At 52.5% G+C, this 23524-nt stretch overlaps 1 protein-coding gene across 2 annotated transcripts; it reads left to right on the top strand.

Moving 5' to 3' along the window:
- Positions 1–16: 16 nt before the first annotated feature.
- Positions 17–22033, top strand: TGFB1 (transforming growth factor beta 1). Of its 2 annotated transcripts, none has more exons than XM_037991731.2 (7): positions 17–1287; positions 5520–5680; positions 8796–8913; positions 11705–11782; positions 11921–12071; positions 20675–20828; positions 21737–22033. In XM_037991731.2, exons 1-7 carry the CDS (start codon positions 933–935, stop codon positions 21893–21895), a joined length of 1176 nt encoding a protein of 391 aa, XP_037847659.1. In that variant the 5' UTR covers positions 17–932; the 3' UTR covers positions 21896–22033. The 2 variants fall into 2 exon arrangements, with proteins under 2 accessions (XP_037847659.1, XP_007995085.2); XM_007996894.3 differs by having other exon boundaries at positions 20–1287; positions 11924–12071.
- The last annotated feature ends 1491 nt before the right edge of the window (positions 22034–23524 follow it).

Raw genomic sequence — 23524 nt, forward strand, 5'->3', positions numbered from 1 at the left:
TTCCTGGGTGGGGCCGGGGCGGCTTCAAAACCCCCCGCCGACCCAGCCGGTCCCCGCCGCCGCCGCCCTTCGCGCCCTGGGCCATCTCCCTCCCACCTCCCTCCGCGGATCAGCCAGACAGCGAGGGCCCCGGCCGGGGGCAGGGGGGACGCCCCGTCCGGGGCACCCCCCCGGCTCTGAGCCGCCCGCGGGGCCGGCCTCGGCCCGGAGCGGAGGAAGGAGTCGCCGAGGAGCAGCCTGAGGCCCCAGAGTCTGAGACGAGCCGCCGCCGCCCCCGCCACTGCGGGGAGGAGGGGGAGGAGGAGCGGGAGGAGGGACGAGCTGGTCGGGAGAAGAGGAAAAAAACTTTTGAGACTTTTCCGTTGCCGCTGGGAGCCAGAGGCGCGGGACCTCTTGGCGTGACGCTGCCCCGCGAGGAGGCAGGACTTGGGGACCCCAGACCCCCTCCCTTTGCCGCCAGGGACGCTTGCTCCCTCCCGGCGCCCTACACGGCGTCCCTGAGGCGCCCCCATTCCGGACCAGCCCTCGGGAGTCGCCGACCCGGCCTCCCGCAAATACTTTTCCCCAGACCTCGGGCGCACCCCCTGCACGCCGCCTTCGTCCCCGGCCTGTTTCCTGAGCCCCCGCGCATCCTAGACCCTTTCTCCTCCAGGAGACGGATCTTTCTCCGACCTGCCACAGATCCCCTATTCAAGACCACCCACCTTCTGGTACCAGATCTCGCCCATCTAGGTTATTTCCGTGGGATACTGAGACACCCCCAGTCCAAGCCTCCCCTCCACCACTGCGCCCTTCTCCCTGAGGACCTCAACTTTCCCTCGAGGCCCTCCTACCTTTTCCCGGGGGACCCCCAGCCCCTGCAGGGGCGGGGCCTCCCCACCAAACTAGCCCTGTTCGCGCTCTCGGCAGTGCCGGGGGGCGCCGCCTCCCCCATGCCGCCCTCCGGGCTGCGGCTGCTGCCGCTGCTGCTACCGCTGCTGTGGCTACTGGTGCTGACGCCTGGCCGGCCGGCCGCAGGACTATCCACCTGCAAGACTATCGACATGGAGCTGGTGAAGCGGAAGCGCATCGAGGCCATCCGCGGCCAGATCCTGTCCAAGCTGCGGCTCGCCAGCCCCCCGAGCCAGGGGGAGGTGCCGCCCGGCCCGCTGCCCGAGGCCGTGCTCGCCCTGTACAACAGCACCCGCGACCGGGTGGCCGGGGAGAGTGCGGAGCCGGAGCCCGAACCGGAGGCCGACTACTACGCCAAGGAGGTCACCCGCGTGCTAATGGTGGAAACCCACAACGGTGAGCTCGGAGGGGCAGGGGAGCCGGGAGGGGGGCCCCCAGGGGGCGCCGGAGTGCCGGGGCCACGGGTAGGAAGTGACTGGCAGAGGAAACTGGCTGGAGGAAGAGGACCCCCCGGGGCAAAGGGAAGGTGGGATGGTGGGAAGGGGGTGTCCGAAAGAGGATGGCTCTGAGTCCCCTACCCCCCAGGTATCTGGTCTTGGAGAGGAGGAGATAGCGAAGTGGACCGCTTCTAGAGGGCGACAGAAACATGCGGGGTCGTGGGGGTAGTCCGCTAGAGGGATAGAAGCAATAGGGGGAGGGTAGAAGGCTCCCTCTTCCAGGACGGGTTGAATTGGGGAGCGGGTCGTGGGGTAGGAGAGGGGGGAGAGGGGAGCCCGGTGTGGGAGAAGCGAAGACCCCAGCATTTGGGAAAGGAGAGGCACTGGGGCAAGTTGACCCAGAGCTTGGGGGTCCTGAGATGGAAAGATTCAAGGACAGAAAAGCTACATGAAGGCAACCCTAGGGGGTGCGAGGAAAGTAAGAGCGGACCCACTTCCAGAGGCTGCGAGGAACACGCGGAATGCGGGGGTGGGGGAGAGTCGTAGAAAGAGAAACAGAGGTGGGTGTGATAAATGTGGAGAGAAAGGGACGGGAGGTTATTGGGAGGAGGAGGCAAGCGGGAGAGGAGCGGAGACCCAGGAGTGCGCCCGGGATGCAGAGGTGTCCTCGGTGTTTCACACAGGGATGTGAGGGACGGAGTGGGGAGCCCAGGGGAGGAACTGAGCTTCCAGAAGACCTAGAATCCTGGGTCATGGGAAGAGCTTTACCGAGAGGGGAGACAAGCATGGGAAAGGTGGTGTGAGCGGGGCGGAGGAGAGATACCCAGAGCCATCCACCCCGCGAGCATTGAGCGCCCCCCCCACTCCGCCACTCGCCGCAGGATGCAGGGGAATGGGCTGAGCGGAGTCCAGCCGCAGGGGAAGTGCTGGGTGGGGAGTGACTCTACAAGACCGAGGTGAGAAAACCAAGCTGGGAGGAGTGAGAAAGCCCCACGTGGGTGCCACGCGCGGGGGGAGGAGCCTGCGCTTCCACCAAGGGGCAGGAGGACCCCACTGCGCTAAACGCTGGCAGTCTGGACCCCAGAGCCCCAGTTCCTCTCAAGGTGGCTGGGGAAACCCCAGCGTCCGGCCGCCTCACTCTCCTCCCTTCCCTTTCCTTCCCATGCCCCCGGCGGGGGCGGGGACCGCGCGCGGAGCCCGGGGCGAGACGGGGCAGGTCTGGTCCCCGCCCTCCTGGCTGCGGCGCCTCCCGCCCTCCTCACCCCAGCTACGGGCGGGGCTCCCACTGAGCCGGCCCCGTCCATCCATGCGAGGACCCAGGCGTCCCGCGTGGTTCAGAGCCTTGGGGAAGATCCCTTAGGTTTCACTGACTTTTGGGCGGTGTGGGCTTGCGGGTCGCCGGCCCATTCTTGCGCCAGTTTACGGCTCCAGCCCAATGACGCGCACACTGCACCCAAGTCTCAGCCTTGCCTTATCTTCCGTGCTTCACCTTCGTTGTAGAGGCTCCTTTAACACTGACATCTCCAATCCTCTTCTCCCCAACAAATGCACATGTGTCTCTTCTCGCACGTGTGTCCCCATCTGCCTCTTTCTTTTCATCTCCGTTAGTCTCTCTGTCCACGCATGGGTCTTCTGGTTTTTGTCTCTCCACTATTTTCTCTCCCTTTCTATTTTTCTCCTCCACGGTCCTCTCGCCTCGTCTCTGTCTCTAGCATCTGACCGCCTCTCCCTCTCCGCAGCACCCTCCAACCCTTCCTTTCCCTCCTCTTTCTCTTCCTCCCTATCTGTCTTCCCCAGCCAAGGCTCTGCCTTTCCTTTGGGGTTTGCTGAGTAACTTCTGGGCCAAGAATAGGGCTTATTGGGGCTGGGTGGGGAGGGAGACTGGGGAAGAGGAGGAAGATCGAAGGGAGCCCTAGGAAGCGGTTTCCTCTGCCTTTCTCACCAGTCTCTTTTCACACCCCCACTATAGGAGGCTGGAAGCAGTTGCCCCAGTTGATCCAGGAGTTCATAGCCTATTGCCTCATCCCCAACCCCAAACTTTTCCTAAACTAGAAAATAACTTGGCTGGGCACGGTGGCTCACGCCTGTAGTCCCAGCACTTTGAGAGGCCAAGGCGAGTGGATCACCTGAGGTCAGGAGTTCGAGACCAGCCTGGCCAACATGGAGAAACCCCATCTCTACTAAAAATACAAAAATTAGCTGGGCGGGGTGGCGGGCGGCGCCTGTAATCCAGCTACTTGGGAGTCTGAGACAGGAGAATCACTTGAACCTGGGAAGCGGAGGTTGCCGTGAGCAGAGATTGTGCCACTGCACTCCAGCCTGGGCGACAGAGACGCCATCTCAAAAAAGAAAAGAAAAGAAAACACCTTAATTCCTTTTGTCCCCGCTACAGCCATTCCTACCCAGAATGAACATCACTTTCCCTAACCAGCTGGGGAAGGGAGTTAAGGGTGGAAAACTAATAATAAAAAGAAGTAGAACAATCACTTAGGGGATAAGAGCACAGTCTCTAGCTGGGTGGGTGCGGTGGCTCATGCCTGTGATCTCAACATATTGGGAGGCTGAGGTGGGAGGATCCCTTGAGCCCGGGAGTTCCAGCCTGCAGTGGGCCATGGTTGTGCTGCTGCACTTCAGTCTGGGGGACAGAATGAGACCCTGTCTCTTGGGTGGGGAAAAAAAAGCACAGTCTCTGAAACTAGACAGCTTGAGTTTGAATCCCAGTCTGCAGCTATGTGACCTGGGGGCAAATTACTTAATCTTGGTGCCTCAGTTTCTCCATCTATTAAATGGTTATAATAATAGTATAAGGTTGTGAGGTTAAATGTCTTCATCTTTGTAAAGTGCTTTAAATAGCATCTGGTAAATAGCGCTGTTTGTGGGTTTTTTTTTATTGTTGTTGCTTTTTTTGAGACAGAGTCTTACTCTGTCACCCAGGCTGGAGTACAGTGACTCAGTCTCGGCACACTATAACCTCTACCTCTCAGGTTCAAGCGATTCTCATGCTTCAACCTCCCAAATAGCTGGGATTACAGGTGGCCGCCACCACGCCTGGCTAATTTTTGTATTTTTAGTAGAAATAGGGCTTCATCATATTGGCCAGGCTGGTCTCGAACTCCCGACCTCAGGTAATCCATCCACCTCGGCTTCCCAAAGTGCTGGGATTACAGGTGTAAGCCTCCGTGCCCAGCCAGTGCTCTTAAATGTATACATGATTGAGTGACCAGTATATACAGAATTGGTGTCACATGGCTTGACCTGGGTCATCTAATTTCCCACTATAATCCTGGAATGGATTCTAGAGTCGCTCTGTCTTGCCTTATAGATGAGCACCTGGCTCAGAGAGAGGAATTCATTTGCCCAAGGTTACACAGCGCTTCAATTAGGAGAGTCTGGGTGGGAGTGCAGGGAGCTTAATGTTATTGCTGGTTTTCAAAGAATAACAGGAAAGTGACATTCAGAAAGAGGGTGTTAACTGCCCATGGTCAGACAGCCGAGAGGGAGCAGAGGCACTATCTAAGTCCAAAGCCTGTGCCCTTGATCCTTACTCTGCATTTTAGGGGCTCTTGCATTTGGGGTAAGGAAGGCCAGAGCAAACAGAGTAGTTCCCCTTAGTGCCAGCCTTAGTCGACTTGACAGATGATGCTACATGAGAGAGGAGTGTGGTTAGGACCCATTTTACAGAGGAGGAAACAAACCCCCAGGGGGAGAAACCACTTCCTCAAGGTCACACAGCTAAAAAGTATCACAGTCAGGGCTGGGCCTGGTGGCTCATGCCTGTAATCCCAGCACTTTGGGAGGCCGAGGCGGGTAGATCACTAGGTCAGGAGATCGAGACCATCTTGGCCAACATGGTGAAATCCCATCTCTACTAAAAATACAAAAATTAGCTGGGCGTGGTGGCATGCGCCTTTAGTCCCAGCTGCTTGGGAGGCTGAGGCAGGAGAATTGCTTGAACCGAAGAGGCAGAGGTTGCAATGAGCAGAGATCTCATTGCACTCCAAGCCTGGGTGACAGAGCGAGACTCCATCTCAAAAAAATAAAAATAAAATAAAGAATAAATGAATAAATAAAAGGTATCAGAGACTGACTCCACCCCAGAGTTGTCAGCTCCAAACCTCCTAGACTTGGGAGCACCAGCTCCCCTCACCTCTGCCAAACCCCTGATCGCCTTCCTTCATTTCTCCCTGCTAGAAATCTATGACAAGTTCAAGCAGAGCACACACAGCATATATATGTTCTTCAACACATCAGAGCTCCGAGAAGCAGTACCTGAACCTGTGTTGCTCTCCCGGGCAGAGCTGCGTCTGCTGAGGCTCAAGTTAAAAGTGGAGCAGCATGTGGAGCTGTACCAGGTGAGGACATGAGCCAGAAGGAAGGTCAGGGCACGGGCTGGAGAGGGTGAGCTGTGACCAGCGGGGCGGCTGTGGGTGGGCGGGCTACACGGTCCACCTAGATGGTCCCTGAAGGATAGAGGAATACAAACCATACAGTCTCAGGACTCTTTTTTTTTTTTTTCTTTTTTGAGACAGAGTCTCGCTCTGTTGCCAAGGAGTGCAGTGGTACGACCTCAGCTCACTGCAAGCTCCGCCTCCTGGGTTCAAGTGATTCTCCTGCCTCAGCCTCCCAAGCAGCTGGGATTACAGGCGTGCACCACCACACCCAGCTAATTTTTGTATTTTTAGTAGAGACGGGGTTTTACCATGTTGGCCAGGATGGTCTTGAACTCCTGACCTCGTGATCCACCCGCCTTGGTCTCCCAAAGTGCTCAGATTACAGGCGTGAGCCACTGCGCCTTGCCTTTTTTTTTTTTTTTTGAGATGGAGTCTTATTCTGTCACCCAGGCTGGAGTACAATGACTTGATCTCGGCTCACTACAGCCTCCGCCTCCTGGCTTCAAGTGATTCTCCTGCCTCAGCCACTTGAGTAGCTGGGATTACAGGCATGTACCAATACACTGGGCTAATTTTGGTATTGTTAGTAGAGACAAAGTTTTATCATGTTGGCCAGGCTTGTCTCGAACTCCTGCCCTCAAGTGATTCTCCTACCTGAGGCTCCCAGAGTGCTAGGATTGCAGGCGTGAGCCTCCGCACCAGGAATCTAGAGCGCTTTTAAACGTTCAGACTCTTTGCATCCTAGGACGTTAAACACTTAGAAGCCTGGAATCTTAGGAGTTAGACTCTTTAAGGACACAGGATTCTTGAAAGTTGGGATCTCTGAAAAGGTTGGGGACTCTAGACTCATTCTGTCCAATGTGACAGCCGCTAGTCACATTTAACTTGATTAAAATTTAAAGTATTTAAAATTAAATTAAAAATTTAGGGCCAGGCATAGTGGCTCACATCTCTAATCCCAGCACTTTGGGGAGCTGAGGCAGGCAGATTGCTTGAGCCCAGGAGTCCGAGACCAGTCTGGGAAACCTTCTGAAACTTGGTCTCTACAAAAAATACTAAAATTAGCCTGTTAACGGTGATGAGTGCCTCTAGTCCCAGCTACTCAGGAGTCTGAGGTGGGAGGATTGATTGAGCCCAGGAGGTCGAGGCTGTAGTGAACTGTGATTGCACCACTGCACTCCAGCCTGGGTGATGGAGCGAGACCCTGTCTCAAAAAATATATATATAGGCCAGGTGTGGTGGCTCATGCCTGTAATCCCAGCACTTTGGGAGGCCAAGTGGGTGGATCACTTGAGGTCAAGAGTTCAAGACCAGCCTGGCCAACATGGCGAAACTCCATCTCTACTAAAAATACAAAAATTAGCCAGGTGTGGTGGCGGGCACCTGTAATCCCAGCTACTCAGGAGGCTGAGACGGGAGAATCGCTTGACCCTGGGAGGTGGAGACTGCAGTGAGCGGAGATCATACCATGCATTCCAGCCTGGGCAACAGAGCGAGACTGTCTCAAAAAAAAAAAAAGAAAAACAAATCCTCATTCTCACTGGTTGTATTTCTAGTGCTCTATAGTCACATGTGGTTAGCAGCTACTATTTTGGATGTTGCAGATAAAGAACATTTCCAGAAAGTTCTTTAGGACAGCACTGCTCTAGAAGATACGGAGCTTCCAAGAGGACTGGGGCATCTGGAAGGGCTGGAGGCTCTAGCAGTTTCTATGAGCTAGAATCCACATCAGAGGGAATGTTAAACTCATAGGATGGTAGATTTCAGACTTTCATAGTGAGAGAACTTTGTCCTATGTTAGCTTGGCCTCTTGGAGTCTGGGGAATTCAGCTTTATTCTGCAGACCCTGGAGTGGTCTATCCAGCCCCAGAAAATTCTTCTTCTTTTTTTTTTTTTTGTGATGGAGTTTTGCTGCTGTTGCCCAGGCTGGAGTGCAATGGCACGATCTCAGCTCACTGCAACCTCTGCCTCCCGGGTTCAAGCGATTCTCCTGCCTCAGCCTCCCGAGCAGCTGGGATTACCGGCATGCACCACCACGCCCAGCTAATTCTGTATTTTTAGTAGAGACGGGGTTTCTCCATATTGGTCAGAGTGGTCTTGAACTTCTGACCTCGGGTGATCTGCCTGCCTCGGCCTCCCAAAGTGCTGGGATTACAGGCGTGAGCCACTGCGCCCAGCCCAGAAAATTATACTACACAGATGTTGGGTGCCTCCAGCATCTAGGTGCGGCTTGGCAGACTCTTGGGTTTATAGAACATTAGTCTTCTAAAGCTTCTCAGGCTCATTAAATGTGGAAATCTTGGGATATCATCAAACATTTGAATCACAAAATGACTTCTAAGTTACTGACTTAAAATTCAGGGTGTTAAATTTGCAGAACTGCATGCCCAGCAAACCCCAGAATGTTTGCAGCAGAATTGTATTTGTTATTTATTTATTTGTTTATTAATATTATTTTGAGACGAAGTCTCATCCCGCCACCCAGGCTGGAATGCAGTGGTGGGATCTTGGCTCACTGCAATCTCTGTCTTCCGGGCTCAAGCAATTCTCCTGCCTCAGCCTCCCAAACAGTGGGGACTACAGGCGCACGCCACCATGCCTAGCTAATTTTTGTATTTTTAGTAGAGATGGGGTTTCACCATGTTGGCCAGGCTGGTCTTGAACTCCTGACCTCAAGTGATCCACCCGCCTTGGGCTCCCAAAGTGCTAGGATTACAGGCGTGAGCCACTGTGCCCGGCCCAGAATGTTAGCAGCGGAATTTTAGCATTGTGGGCTGTCCACGCTGAGTGGGGCTTAGCATTTCACCAATGAGGAAACAGGCCGGAGAAGGCAAGAAAACACGTTCGACTGAGCTGTGTGAAGGCGCCTCGACCGCAGCCTGGGCTTTTTCTCCACCCTTCCTCTCTCGGGTGCTGTGGGGGAGGATGGGTGCCACAGGACCACACAGCATGGCTGTCTGAGAAGGTAGTGCCTAGGAACTTTCTGGAAGCAGATGGGGTGAAGGGTTGAGTTAGTATATGAGGGGGCGTGGCAGCATATACCCACTGTCTCTCTCCCAACTTCATCATCCTCTAGAAATACAGCAACAATTCCTGGCGATACCTCAGCAACCGGCTGCTGGCGCCCAGCGACTCGCCGGAGTGGTTGTCTTTTGATGTCACCGGAGTTGTGCGGCAGTGGTTGAGCCGCGGAGGTGAGGATCACTTGTGTGTCCCACCCCTGTTTCTCAGTGGGGTGCACCCCATTGTTTGTCTTGGGGTCACTTTACCTAGGATCCCTCTCCGCCCCATACTGGTGTGAAAGTACTGAGACCTGGCTCCCCTCTGTGGCCTGGAAACCCGAGTGATTGGCTAATCTGTTTCCTGAGCACCTCTCTGCCCTGCCCTGTGATGGGTGATGCTAAGGACAGAGCAATGACCAAAACAGCCCCATCCTTGCCCTCATAGAGCTCGTATAGTTCATTGGGTGGGTAGCTGGGGAACAGACCTGTAAGGCGGTGATGACCCAGAGTGGGTGGGACCGGGATGGGGAGCCCAAAGGAGGTACCTGACCCAGCCCAGAATCAGGGAGGGCTTCCTGGAGGAGGGGCACCATAGCTGATGTTGAAGCGATGAGTAGAATGGTCAGGAAAAGGAGAGGTGTAAGAGTATTCTGGGACTGGGCACGGTGGCTTACACCTATTATCCCAGCACTTTGGAAGACTAAGGAGGATGGATCACTGGAGTTCAGGAGTTTGAGAGCAGCCTGGGTAACACGGCAAAACCCGGTGTCTACAAAAAAATACAAAAATTAGCCATGCATGCTGGTGCGCGCCTGTAGTCCCAGCTGCTTGGGAGACTGAGGTGGGAGAATCACCTGCGCCTGGGAGGTGGAGGCTGCAGTGAGCCGTAATCACAGTACTGCAATCCAGCCTACACGAAAGAGTGAGATCCCATCTCAAAACAAAAGAAAAAAAAGTGTTCCAGGCAAGGGGAACAGTCTGTGCAAAGGCCCAGAGGCCAGAGAGCCTAACTCATTTGATCTGTCCCGAAGATGATTGTCTCTGTCCAGTTCCTGGCAGGGGCCATGGTGCCCATATCTCTCTCCCTCACCTCCCTCTCATGTATGCTTTTATTCAGTCATTGCCCACAGGTTCCTGCTGTGTGTCTGGCCCTGTGCTGGGTGGTGTGGGGGACATAGTGGTAACCAAGACAGCCCTCAGTTCTGCCCTCATGGGGCCCACAGTCACTTCTGGACACCGAAGAGATCTTGCCCCACCAGGCAGGAATGACCTAGAATGATTGAGGATGGGACGGGGAGGCACGGGCAGAGAGGACAAGGCTGGGACAGAGAGGCGTGCAGGATGGGGGATGCCCTAAGCGCTGCTGGGAGCCCAGAGAAGGTTCCCAGACCCATCTGGGGAGTCTAGGAGGGCTTGCTGGGTGAGCGTGATTATGTGGAGACTCACAGGATAAATAGTAGTTTGGCCACATGAAAAAATAGGGATTAGGGGGCATGGTGACTCACGCCTGTAATCCCAGCGCTTTGGGAGGCCAAGGAGGGTGGATCACAAGGTCAGGATATCGAAATCATCCTGGCTGACAAGGTGAAGCTCCGTCTCTACTAAAAATCCAAAAAAAGAAAAAGTTAACCGGGCGTGGTGGCGGGCGCCTGTAGTCCCAGCTACTTGGGAGGCTGAGGCAGAATGGTGTGAACCCGGGAGGCGGAGCTTGCAGTGAGCCAAGATCGCACCACTGCACTCCAGCCTGGGCGACACAGCAAGACTCCGTCTCAAAAAAAAAAAAAGAAAGAAAAAATAAGGATTAGTGGGCCAAGCACAGTGGCTCACGCCTGTAATCCCAGCACTTTGAGAGGCCAAGGTGAGTGGATCACCTGAGGTCGGGAGTTCAAGACCAGCCTGACCAACATGGAGAAACCCTGTCTCTACTAAAAATACAACATTAGCTGGGCGTGATGGCGCATGCCTGTAATCCCAGCTACTTGGGAGGCTGAGGCAGGAGAATTGCTTGAACCTAGGAGGCGGAGATTGCAGTGAGCCAAGATTGTGCCATTGTGCTCCAGCCTAGGCAACAGGAGCAAAACTCCGTCTCAAAAAAAAAGGAAAAAAAGAAATGAGAAAAAATAGGGATTAGGGAGCAGGTGGGCACCAAGAGGAGTGTCCTGGGCTGTTCGATAAAGGCCTAGAAGGATTTCATCTGTCTTGGTCAATGCTGAGTCCCAAGCACACAGCACAGGCTTCGGCACATTGTAGGAGCTTAGAAAATATCATTCACTCATTCATTCAAGAGATTGATGCTGGCCGGGTGCAGTGGCTCATGTCTGTAATCCTGGCACTTTGGAAGGCCAAGGCAGGAGGATTGCTTGAGCCCAGCCTGAGCAACATAGCGAGACCTCTGTCTCTACAGAAAATTTAAAAAGTAGCCATGTAGGCTAGGTGCAGTGGCTCACGCCTATAATCCCAGCACTTTTGGAGGCTAAGGCCAGTGGATCACCTGAGGTCAGGAGTTCAAGACCAGCCTGGCCAACATGGTGAAACCCCATCTCTACTAAAAATACAAAAAATTAGCCGGGCGTGGTGGTGCACGCTTGTTATTCCAGCTACTTGGGAGGCTGAGGCAGAAGAATCGCTTGAACCTGGGAGGCAGAGGTTGCAGTGAGCTGATATCACGCCACTGCACTCCAGCCTGGGCAACACAGCCAGACTCCATCTCAAAAAAAAAAAAAAATTAGCCATGCATGGTAACACGCGCCGGTGGTCCCAGCTACTCGGGAGGCTGAGATGGGAGGATTGCTTTGGCCTGGGAGGTAAAGGCTGCAAGACCTTGTCTCAAAAAAAAAAAAAAAAGAGCTGCAGTGAGAGGGCAGAGTGGGGTGGGTGGGGGAGGCAGGAAGGAACCCCCTGGGCTTTGCTCCTTCCTTCCTCTTCCTCCAGGGGCTGGGTGAGCTGCACTCTCAGACTGGCTTCCCTCTCCCCACTCCTACAGGGGAAATTGAGGGCTTTCGCCTTAGCGCCCACTGCTCCTGTGACAGCAAAGATAACACACTGCAAGTGGACATCAACGGTGAGGCTTGCTTCCCTGGCCATGCCCAGCTGTGACATGTGTGCGTGCGTGCGTGTCCCCATCTGCCCCACGCCCCACTTATCTATCCCTCTGAGAGTGTGTGTGTATGTCCTCTATCCCCTGACTCCCACACCAAAGCAGGGTTCACTACCGGCCGCCGAGGTGACCTGGCCACAATTCATGGCATGAACCGGCCTTTCCTGCTTCTCATGGCCACCCCACTGGAGAGGGCCCAACATCTGCAAAGCTCCCGGCACCGCCGAGCCCTGGACACCAACTACTGCTTCAGGTGAGCCTTGTATCCTTGGATGGAGACCTTCCAGGCTGGGGGCATGACCGCCATCTGCTGACCAGGTGCTCCAGGTTGAACACCTGGCTGGTGCCGTGCTTGGGCTGGGCGTCTGTCTCCTTTAGCTTGGAGGGCTCAGGGAATGAGGTCTGGGTGTAAGAACCGAGAGTCTTATGCCGGGTGCGGTGGCTCATGCCTGTAATCCCAGCACTTTGGGAGGCCGAGGCAGGTGGATCACCTGAGGTCGGGAGTTCGAGACCAGCCTGGCCAACATGGTGAAACCCGTCTCTACTAAAAATCCAAAAATTAGCCAGGTATGGAGGTGGGCGCCTATAATCACAGCTACAAAACACAAAATACCCCACCCCCCCAAAAAAAAAAAAAAAAAGAACTGGGAGTCTTGTAATGTTGGGATCAGGTTGCTTTTTTTTTTTTTTTTTTTTTTGAGACAGAGTCTTGCTCTGTAAGAAAGCTGAAATGTTGGATTCCTAGAAAGTTGAAATGGAGAGTTAGTATGTTGTAAATTTAGAGTGATCATCTGACTTTATTCCTCCCCTGCTTAAAATATTTTGGTGGTGTCTCTGGGCTTTGTTACCTGCTGCTTCCCTGCCAGAAAATCAGGCTCCTTCACCACCAGATCTTAGTGCCATCAGCCCAGCAACCCTGTGAATGAACAAATTGAGGTCTTTTTTGAGACGGAGTCTCGCTCTGTTGCCCAGGCTGGAGTGCAGTGGTGCAATCTCGGCTCACTGCAACCTCTACCTCCCAGGTTCAAGCGATTCTCCTGCCTCAGCCTCCTGAGTAGCTGGGATTACAGACACGTGCCACCACAGCTGGCTAATTTCTGTTTTTTTTCAGTAGAGACTGGGTTTCACCATGTTGGTCAGGCTGTCTCGAACTCCTGACCTCATGATCCGCCCACCTCGGCCTCCCAAAGTGCTGCGATTACAGGCATGAACCACTGCACCCTGCCACAAATTGAGGTCTTGAGTGCCAACAGCAGCTGACATTACAAAGGGAGGCAGCCAGCCATGTGAGCCTCTGTAGGGAGGAACCCAACGTCGCCTGGGAAGTCTTGCCGAAAAATCAAAACTGAAGGCCGGGTGCAGTGGCTCATGCCTGTAAGCCCAGCACTTTGGGAGGGCAAGGCAGGCAGATCACTTGAGCTTAGGAGTTCAAGACCAGTCTGTGCAACATGGTAAACCCCGTCTCTCTACAAGAAATACAAAAAACTAGCTGGGCTGGGTCGTGTGTGCCTGTAGTCCTAGCTACTTGGGAGGCTGAGGCAGGAGTGCTTGAGCCCAGGAGGCTGTGATTGCAGTGAGCCAGGATCACGCCACTACACTTCAGGACAGAGCAGGACCCTGTCTCACACACACACATACAAAATCAAAATCAAACCTGAATCTGATCAGGACTGTAGATCCTAACAGTTTTCTAGAAAGACAATAACAGAGGAAATGGTCAGCAAAACTCAGACTGCGAGAAACCTGACCCAGTTTCTTCATCAAATACAATGCAAAGAAGGGGAAAGCATGCGCACACACACACACACACACACACACACACACACACACACAGTGACCCTGGAACAATAGGGGTTTGGAGTGCTGACCCCCCATGCAGCCAAAATTCAACTTTTTTTTTTTTTTTTTTTTGAGACAGAGTCTCGCTTATGTCTCCCAGGCTAGAGTGCAGTGGCGCGATCTTGGCTCGCTGAAAGCTCCGCCTCCTGGGTTCATGCCATTCTCCTGCCTCAGCCTCCGAGTAGCTGGGACTACAGGCGCGCACCACTATGCCCGGCGAATTTTTTGTATTTTTAGTAGAGACGGGGTTTCACTGTGTTAGCCAGGATGGTCTCGATTTCCTGACCTCGTGATCTGCCCGCCTCGGCCTCCCAAAGTGCTGGGATTACAGGCGTGAGCCACCGCGCCCGGCCAAAATTCAACTTTCGACTCCTCAAAAACTTAACTACTAATAGCCTACTGTGGACTGGAATTCTGCTTTATCCATAACATAAACAGTTGATTAATACTTTTTAAAAAAATTTTTGGAGATGGAGTCTCACTCTGTCATTCAGGCTGGAGTGCAGTGGCGCCATCTTGGCTCACTGCAACTTCTGCCTCCCGGGTTTAAGTGATTCTCTTGCTTCAGCCTCCTGAGTAGCTGGGACCACAGGTGACCACCGCCATGCCCGGCTAATTTTTTGTATTTTAGTAGAGACAGGGTTTCACCGTGTTGCCCAGGCTGTTCTCGAACTCCTGAGCCCAGGCAATCCGCCTGCCTCAGCCTCCCAAAGTGCTAGGATTACAGGCATGAACCACTGCGCCCGGCTGAATAATACATATTTTGCATATTTTATGTATTATGTCCTATATCCTTTTTTTTTTTTTTTTTTTTTGAGACGGAGTTTTGCTGTTGTCACTCAGGCCGGAGGGTCATGGCACAATCTCGGCTCACTGTAACCTCCACCTCCCAGGGGTTCAATTCTCCTGCCTCAGTCTCCTGAGTAGCTGGGATTACAGGCACCTGCCACCATGCCTGGCTAACTTCTGTATTTTTAGTAGAGGTGGGGTTTCACCATGTTGGCCAGGCTGCTCTGGAACTCCTGACCTCAAGTGATCTACCCTCCTCGGCCTCCCAAAGTGCTGGGATTGCAGAGTGAGCCACCGCGCCTGGCCGTATTGTTTTTGTTTTTTATTTTTTTATTTTTGAGACAGAGTCTAGCTGTGTTGCTCAGGTTGGAGTGCAGTGAAGTGATCTCGGCTCACTGCAACCTCCGCCTCCCAGATTCAAGCAATCCTCCTGCCTCAGTCTCCCAAGTAGCTGGGATTACAGGCACATGCCACCACACCCAGGTAATTTTTGTATTTTTAGTAGAGACAGGGTTTCACCATGTTGGCCAGGCTGGTCTCCAACTCCCCAGGTGATTCATTAGCCTTGGCCTCCCAAAGTTCTGGCATTACAAGCTTGAGCCACTGCTCCCGGCCTATGCCTGTATTTTTTAAATAAAATAAGAGAGAAAATAAAATGTTCTTAAGAAAATCATGAGAAGGAGGAAGTATATTTTCCATTCATTGAGTGGAAGTGGCTTATAAAGGTTTTCACGTTGAGTAGGCTGAGGATGAGGAAGAAGAGGTGTTGGTCTTGCTATCTCACGGGTGGCAGAGGTGGAAGAAAAATTCACCTGTCAGTGGTGAATTGTGTAATTGGACCCATGATGTCCAAGGGTCAGTCTATATATAGTTGACCCTGAATATATATACAAAGAGAGAGAGAGATGATTCTGTAGATTTTGAAAAAAGTTCTAAGAGAGGCCAGGCATGGTGACTCATGGCCGTAATCGCAGCACTTTGGGAGGCTGAGGCAGGTGGATCACTTGAAGTCAGGAGTTGGAGACCAGCCTGGCCAACATGGTGAAACCCTGTCTGTACTAAATATACAAAAATTAGGCCGGGTGTGGTGGCTCACACCTGTAATCCCAGCACTTTGGGAGGCTGAAGTGGATAGTTCACCTGAGGTCAGGAGTTCAAGACCAGTCTGGCCAATGTGGTGAAACCTCGTCTCTACTAAAAACACAAAAATGAGCTGGACGTGGTGGCGGGGACCTGTAATTCCAGCTACTAGGAAGGCTGAGGCAGGAGAATCGCTTGAACACAGGAGGCAGAGGTTGAGGTGAGCTGAGATCAAGGCCCTGCACTCCAGCCTGGGCAACAAAGGTGAGGCTCCATCTCAATAAATAAATAAATAAAATAAAAATACAAAAAGTAGCCAGGTATGGTGGCAGGCACCTGTAGTCTCAGCTACTTGGGAGACTGAGGCAGGAGAATCACTTGAACCTGGGAGGCAGAGGTTGCAGTGAGCCGAGATTGCACCACTTCACTCCATCCTGGGTGACAGAGTGAGACTCCATCTCAAAAAAAAAAAAAAAAATTCCTAAAAGAGATATCAACCAATTGCAATGTGTAGACCTTACTTGAATCTTTATTTACACAGGCTTTTAAAGAAATAGATATTTATGAGACAGTTGGGTAAACGTGAACTCTGTCTAGACATTTGATGATATCAATGAATTGTTAATTTTCTTACATGGTATTGTGACTGTGTTTTAAAGTAGTCTTAATTAGAGATACATTTGAAATATTTATGGATGAAGCAACATTGGTGGATTGCATGTGCTTTGAGATAAACCAATGTCGTCTGGGTGCAGTGGCTCACAGCTATAATCCCACCACTTTGGGAGACCAAGGCAGGAGGATTGTTTGAGCCTAAGAGTTGGAGACCAGCCTGGGCAACATGGTGAAACCCCATCTCCCCAAAACAATATATATATATATATCTCTATATGATGGGCCTGGTGGTGTGTATGTGTAGTCCCAGCTACTCAGGAGGCTGATGTGGGAGGTTGACTTGAACCCCAGGAGGTGGAGGCTACAGTGAGCTGTGATTGCACCACTGCACTCCAGCCTGGGTGACACAGTGAGATCTTGTCTCAAAAAAAAAAAAAAAAAAGATAGTGGATAGGGGTAGAGCTGCAATGGAAATTGGCCATGAGTTGATCATTGTTGAAGCTGCTTTTGTGTGCATTTGAAACTTTCCAGCCTGGTGTGGTGGCTTACACCTGTAATCCCAGCACTTTGGAAGGCCGAGGCGGGTGGATCACATGAGGTCAGGAGTTCGAGACCAGCCTGGCCAACATGGTGAAACCCGGTCTCTACTAAAAATACAAAAAAAGTAGCTGGGCATGGTGGTGCGTGCCTGTAATCCCAGCTACTCGGGAGGCTGAGCCAGGAGAATTGCTTGAACTTGGGATGTGGAGGTTGCAGTGAGCCAAGATTGCACCACTGCACTCCAGCCTGGGCAATAGACCAAGACTCCATCTCAAAAAAAAAAAAAAAACTTTCATAGGAAAATTTGTTCTTAAGGCAGCTCGAACACTACCTCCTTCCTAACCCCTTTCTCCAACATCCAAGGTGAATGTGAGGCCTCTGGGCCTCCCCTGGGGCCCTAAGTAGATCTTTTACTCAACAGTCTCTGTTGGGTCTTTTATTTAAAAAAAGTTTTGTAGAGACAGGGCTCATTATGCTCCCCAGGCTGGTCTTAAACTCCTTGGGCTCAAGCGATTCACCGGTCTTGGCCTCCCAAAGTGCTGAGATTACAGGCATGAGTCACTGCACCCAGCCTAGGTCTTGTGAGACTGGACGGAAGAGGCTTGGCAAGGGCAAGGGCAAGGTCTGTGGGTATCCCAAGGCCCAGTGCAGGGTAGGCCCCGAATGCGTCCTGAGAAAATAAGTCAGAGGATCACCTAGAGGGCTTGTTCAACACAGACTGTTGTTCCCAGTCCCACACACAGTTTCTGATTTCAGTGGCCTGGGGTGCCGCCTGAGAATCTGCATTTCCCACAGTTCCCAGGTGATGCTGCCACTGGTCCTGGGAGCCCACGTGGAGAGCTGTTGACTTGGATAACAGTATCACAGACTGTTCAAATCCTAGGACCTCAGAACCCCAGCTAGGGTTGAACTGGACATTAAAGATGATTCTGAGCCGGGCGCAGTGGCTTATGCCTGTAATCCCAGCACTTTGGGAGGCCGAGGTGGGTAGATCACCTGAAGTCAAGAGTTCGAGACCAGCCTGGCCAACATGGTGAAACCCAGCCTCTACTAAAAATACAAAAAATTAGCTGGGCATGGTGGCGCATGCCTGTAATCCCAGGTACTTGAGAGGCTGAGGCAGGAGAATTGCTTGAACCCAGGAGGTTGAGGTTGCAGTGAGCCAAGATCACACCATTGCACTCCAGCCTAGGCAACAGGAGTGAAACTCCCATCTCAAAAAAAAAAAAAAAAAAAAAAAAAGATGATCTGGACACTAGTTCTTCCCCTTTTGTGAGTTCAGAACCTCCTATGAGAAAGTGAACACCAGGAACCTTTTCCCCAGAAATACATGCACACATACACGCATGTGCATATGATCTCAGGCACTCAGGACCCTCCTCAAGCCTGCCCATGATGGTCCCTTGGCCCTCAGGTTAACATGGTATTTGATCTGGTAGCACCTACCTCTGAACAGATGAGGAAACTGAGGTCCAACCACACTGGGTGGTACAGGCTGAGTTCACAGGGATCTCAGTTTCTTGACTTCCTTCTCAGGCTTCTGTGGCTCTTGGAGAGGCTTTATCTTGCCTCCAGGTTATCCGATGCCACTTGAAGTTGGGTTCAAGCGATTCTGCTACCTCAGCCTCCCGAGTAGCTGGGATTACAGGTGCCCGCCACCATGTCCAGCTAATTTTTGAATTTTTAGTAGAGACAGGGTCCTCAAGTCCGCCTGCCCTAGCCTTCCAAAGTGCCGGGATGACAGGTGTGAGCCACCGCGCCTGGCTGGCCCCACCAATCTATGAGCGGAGGTTGCAGTGAGCCAATATCGCGCCACTGCACTCCAACCTGGGTGACCGAGCGAGACTCTGTCTCAGAAAAAAAAAAAGCACTGTCAACTTTTTCTTTTATTTTCTCTTTTCTTTTCTTTTTTCTTTTGTTTTCAAGACAGAGTCTCACCCTGTTGCCCTGGGTGGAGTGCAGTGGTGTGATCTTGGCTCACTGCAACCTCTGCTTCTTGGGATCAGGCGATTCTTGTGCCTCAGCGTCCTGAGTAGCTGGGATTACAGACAAGCACTGCCACGCCCAGCTAATTTTTGTATTTTTAGTAGAGACGGGGTTTCGCCATGTTGGCCTCAATCTCCTGACCTCAGATGATCCACCCGCCTCGGCCTCCCAAAGTGCTGGGATTACAGGCGTGAGCCACCACGTCCAGCCTCTTTGACAGTTCTAAGAAGTAAAACAAATCAGAAGAAGGCAGACAGAGAGTAATAGATATTGGGAACGATTATTTTTCCTATTCTGATTTAAATTGCTTTATTATGGAAAATTTCAAATGTATACAAAAGCAATGAAGATAATGAACGCCTGTAAACTCTCATCCAGCGTCGTTGGTGATTAAGATTTTGCCCCATTTCAAATGCATGCATTTTTATATTTTCTTACATAACTGCAATACCGTATTGCACTAAAGGGAACTAATAGTCCCTTGGATATTTTGGAAAGGATGGCTCAGAATGGTATCTCCGAGGAGGTGATGTTCAGTCACGTAACTGATATTTACTGAGTACCTACTGCATTCCAGATACTGCTTTAGGAGTTAAGGGTCCTTGAGTGAAGAATATTTGAGCTAAGGTTTAAATGAAGTGAAGGGGCCAGGTGCGGTGGCTCATGCCAGTAATCCCAACACTTTGGGAGGCCAAGGTACGCAGATCGTGTGAGCCCGAGTTCGACACCAGCCTGAGCAACATAGTGAGACCGTGTATCTAAAAAGAATAACAAACTAAAAATAATAAATGCGCCAGATGCGGTGGCTCAGGTCTGTAATCCCAGCACTTTGGGAGGCCGAGGTGGGCGGATCACAAGGTCAGGAGTTCGAGACCAGCCTGGCCAACATGGTGAAACCCTGTCTCTACTAAAAACACACAAAAAATTAGCCAGGCGTGGTGGCACACGCCTGTAATCCCAGCTACTCGGGAGGCTGAGGCAGGAGAATCGCCTGAACCTGGGAGGCGGAGGTTGCAGTGAGCCGAGATTGTGCCATTGCACTCCAGCCTGGGAGACAGAGTGAGATTCTGTCTCAAAAAAAAAAAAGAAAAGAAAAAAGAAGTGAAGGAACAAGCTGGAGTGGGTATCTGTGGGACTAGCAAGACAGAGAGGGAACAGCAGATGCAGGAGCCCTGAGATAAGACTGCCTGAGGACAGACAGGATACCAGTGCGGCTGGTGTGGAGTAGGTGGGAGAGAGGGAGTTGAGATCAGCCAGATTTGCTAGCACCTTGTGGCTCACGGTGAGGACTTGGGCATTTGCGGTGAGGTGGAGCCAGGTTCAGAGCAGAGGAGTGACATGACAATTTATAGCGTGACCCTGGAGGGCAGAGATTTCTGTCTGTTTTTAAAAAATTGAAAAAAAATTTTTTAGAGACAGGGTGTTGCTCTTTGTTGTCCAGACTGGCATGCAGTGGTGTGATCCCAGTTCACTGCAACCTCGAACTCCTGGACTCCAGCGATCCTCCCACCTCATCCTCCCAAAGTGCTGGGATTAAAGGCGTGAGCCACCATGCCTATCCTATTTCTATCTATTTCATTTGTCCTCAGCCCCTAGTAGATCCCAGCCCAGCACACAGTAGTAGCTCAATAAACATTTGTTGCACAAACAGAATAGATCAGTTTACATGGAGCCGTGTTATTTTGTATGTTCCAGGGTGTGGGCATGCCATGATTTATTTAGCCCCCTGGGGGATGGTCATCTGGCTTCTTACAGGCTTGTCTTAAGCATTGCATGAGATTATTACATCGCTCTTAGCACAGTGCTTGACTGGAGGAAGTGCTTAATCTGTGTTAGTGATTATCATGACTATTTGTGTTGTTATTAACATGGGGTGCAAGGGAGACCCAGATGGAGATAGGCCTGGGGGGGGGGCAACTTAGGGTGACACACACCTGGGGAGGAGGGGCACACAGCTCCTGTGGCGGTAGCCCCTCCCTACCCCTGACGCGTCTCTCCTGCCTGCAGCTCCACGGAGAAGAACTGCTGCGTGCGGCAGCTGTATATTGACTTCCGCAAGGACCTCGGCTGGAAGTGGATCCACGAGCCCAAGGGCTACCATGCCAACTTCTGCCTGGGGCCCTGCCCCTACATTTGGAGCCTGGACACGCAGTACAGCAAGGTATGTCTGGCCCACCGGGCTAGGAGGTGCGCTTGCGGGGAGCCAGGACAGAGGAAGAGGAGAGAGAAAGAGAAGTAAAGTCAGAGAGGTGAGTTGGCAGGATGGGGAGAAAGAGGGATGGGGTGGGAAAGGGAATGGATAGAGATGGGGAGAGAGGCAGGAAGCTAGAGAAGGGCTCTGAGCAGGGGGCAGAGGGAGATGAGATATGAAGGCCCACAGAACTGAAGTAACAGAGGGGTGGGGGTAAAGGGGGGAAGACAGACAGGGAGGTGGAAGGAAAAAGGCAGAGAGAAATGGAGAGACAAAATGAGAGAGGCAGATACAAACACAGAGTTAGAGCAAGGAGAGACAAAGGCATACAACAAGGCAAGAGGCGACGACGAGAAGGGTAGAGACTGAGAAAGAAAATCAGGCGGGCACCGCCGCTCACGCTGGTAATACCAGCACTCTGGGACGCTGAAGCAGAAGGATCGCTTGAGCCCAGGAGTTCGAAAATAGCCCAGGCAGCTGAGTGAGATCCCATCTCTACCAAAAAAAAAAAAAAGAAAAAGAAAAAAAAACCAGGAGTGGTGGCGCTTGCCTGTGATTCAAGCTACTCCGGAGGCTGAGGCGGGAGGATGACTTAAGCTTAGGAGGTTGAGGCTGTAGCAAGCCTTGATCGCGCCCCTATACTCCAGCCTGGGTGGCAGAGCGAGGCCCAGTCTCTAAACAAAAAGAAAATCAGACAGGTGGGGAGAGACAGAATAAGATAGGATGTTAGAAGATAAGAGAGACCGAATTGGAGATGGGAAGAGGGGGACGGGGATGCGGGGAGAGGCTGGCGCGGTAGGGGGTGGGGGATGGGGCAGTGGAGGGCCATCTTCCTCCCTCCGCGAGCCCTGAGCCCTGACCCCGCCCGCCGCCCGCAGGTCCTGGCCCTGTACAACCAGCATAACCCGGGCGCCTCGGCGGCGCCGTGCTGCGTGCCGCAGGCGCTGGAGCCGCTGCCCATCGTGTACTACGTGGGCCGCAAGCCCAAGGTGGAGCAGCTGTCCAACATGATCGTGCGCTCCTGCAAATGCAGCTGAGGCCCCGCCCCGCCCCGCCCCACCCCGGCAGGCCCGGCCCCGCCCCGCCCCGCCCCCGCTGCCTTGCCCTTGGGGGCTGTATTTAAGGACACCCGTGCCCCAAGCCCACCTGGGGCCCCATTAAAGATGGAGAGAGGACTGCGGATCTCTGTGTCATTGGGCGCCTGCCTGGGGTCTCCTTCCCTGACGTTCCGCTACTCCCACCCCATCTCTGTCCCTCTCTGCCTCCTCCTGCCTGTCTGCACTATTCCTTTGCCCCGCATCAGGGCACAGGGAACCAGTGGAGAACACTACTGTAGTTAGATCTATTTATTGAGCACCTTGGGCACTGTTGAAGTGCCTTACATTAATGAACTCAGTCAGTCACCTTAGCAACAATCTGAGATGCAGGGACTCTGATAACACCCATTCTAAAGGTGAGGAAACAAGCCCAGAGAGGTTAAGGGAGGAGCTCCTGCCCACTAGGAACCTGCTTTAGCGGGGGATGGTGAGGAAGACAGTAAAAGATGGTAGTTCAGGCCAGGCAGGGTGGCTCACGCCTGTAATCCTAGCACTTTTTGGGAGGTCAAGGTTGCAGTGAGCCCTGACTGTGCCACTGTATGCCAGCCTGGGTGACAAAGCAAGACCCCACTTTTTTTTTTTTTTTTTTTGAGACAGAGTTTCACTCTTGTTGCCCGGGCTAGAGTGCAATGTCGAGATCCTGGCACACTGCAACCTCCGCCTCTTGGGTTCAAACGATTATCCTGCCTCAGCCTCCTGAGTAGGTGGGATCACAGGCATGCGCCACCACGCTTGGCTAATTTTGTATTTTTTTTTAGTACAGATGAGGTTTCACCATATTGTTCAGGCTGGTCTCGAACTTCTGACCTCAGGTGATCCGCCCACCTCCTCGGCCTCCCAAAGTGCTGAGATTACAAGCATGAGCCAGTGCCCCAGCCAAGACCGCATCTTAAAAAACAAAAACAAAAACAAACAAAAAAAGGCTGGGCACGGTGGCTCACACCTGCAATCCCAGCAGTTTGGGAGGCCGAGGCAGGGGGATCACTTGAGGTCAGGAGTTTGAGATCAGCCTGGACCACATGGTGAAACCCTGCCTGTAATAAAAATACAAAAAAAGGCTGGGTGCGGTGGCTCATGCCTATAATCCCAGCACTTTGGGAGGCAGAGGCGGGCAGATCACAAGGTCAGGAGTTCAAGACTAGCCTGACCAACATGGTGAAACCCTGTCTCTACTAAAAATACAAAAATTAGCCATGGTGGCACACGCCTGTAATCTCAGCTACTCAGGAGGCTGAGGCAGGAGAATCACTTGAACCCAGGGGGTGGAGGTTGCAGTGAGCCAAGACCGTGCCACTTCACTCCAGCCTAGGTGACAGAGCGAGACTCCATCTCAAATAAATAAATAAAAATGCAAAATACAAAAAAAAAATTAGTCTGGCATTGTGGTGCACACCTGTAGTCCCAGCTACCCAGGGGGCTGAGGCAGGAGAACCGCGTGAACGGGGGAGGCAGAGGTTGCAGTGAGCCAAGGTCGCGCCACTGCACCCCAGCCTGGGCAACAGAGTGAGACAGCATCTCAAAAAACAAAGAAAGAAAGAACTTGTACTTGAGGAAGACAGGAGCCATGGC

This window comes from Chlorocebus sabaeus, chromosome 6, assembly GCF_047675955.1.
Source record: "Chlorocebus sabaeus isolate Y175 chromosome 6, mChlSab1.0.hap1, whole genome shotgun sequence".
Lineage (NCBI taxonomy): Eukaryota > Metazoa > Chordata > Mammalia > Primates > Cercopithecidae > Chlorocebus > Chlorocebus sabaeus.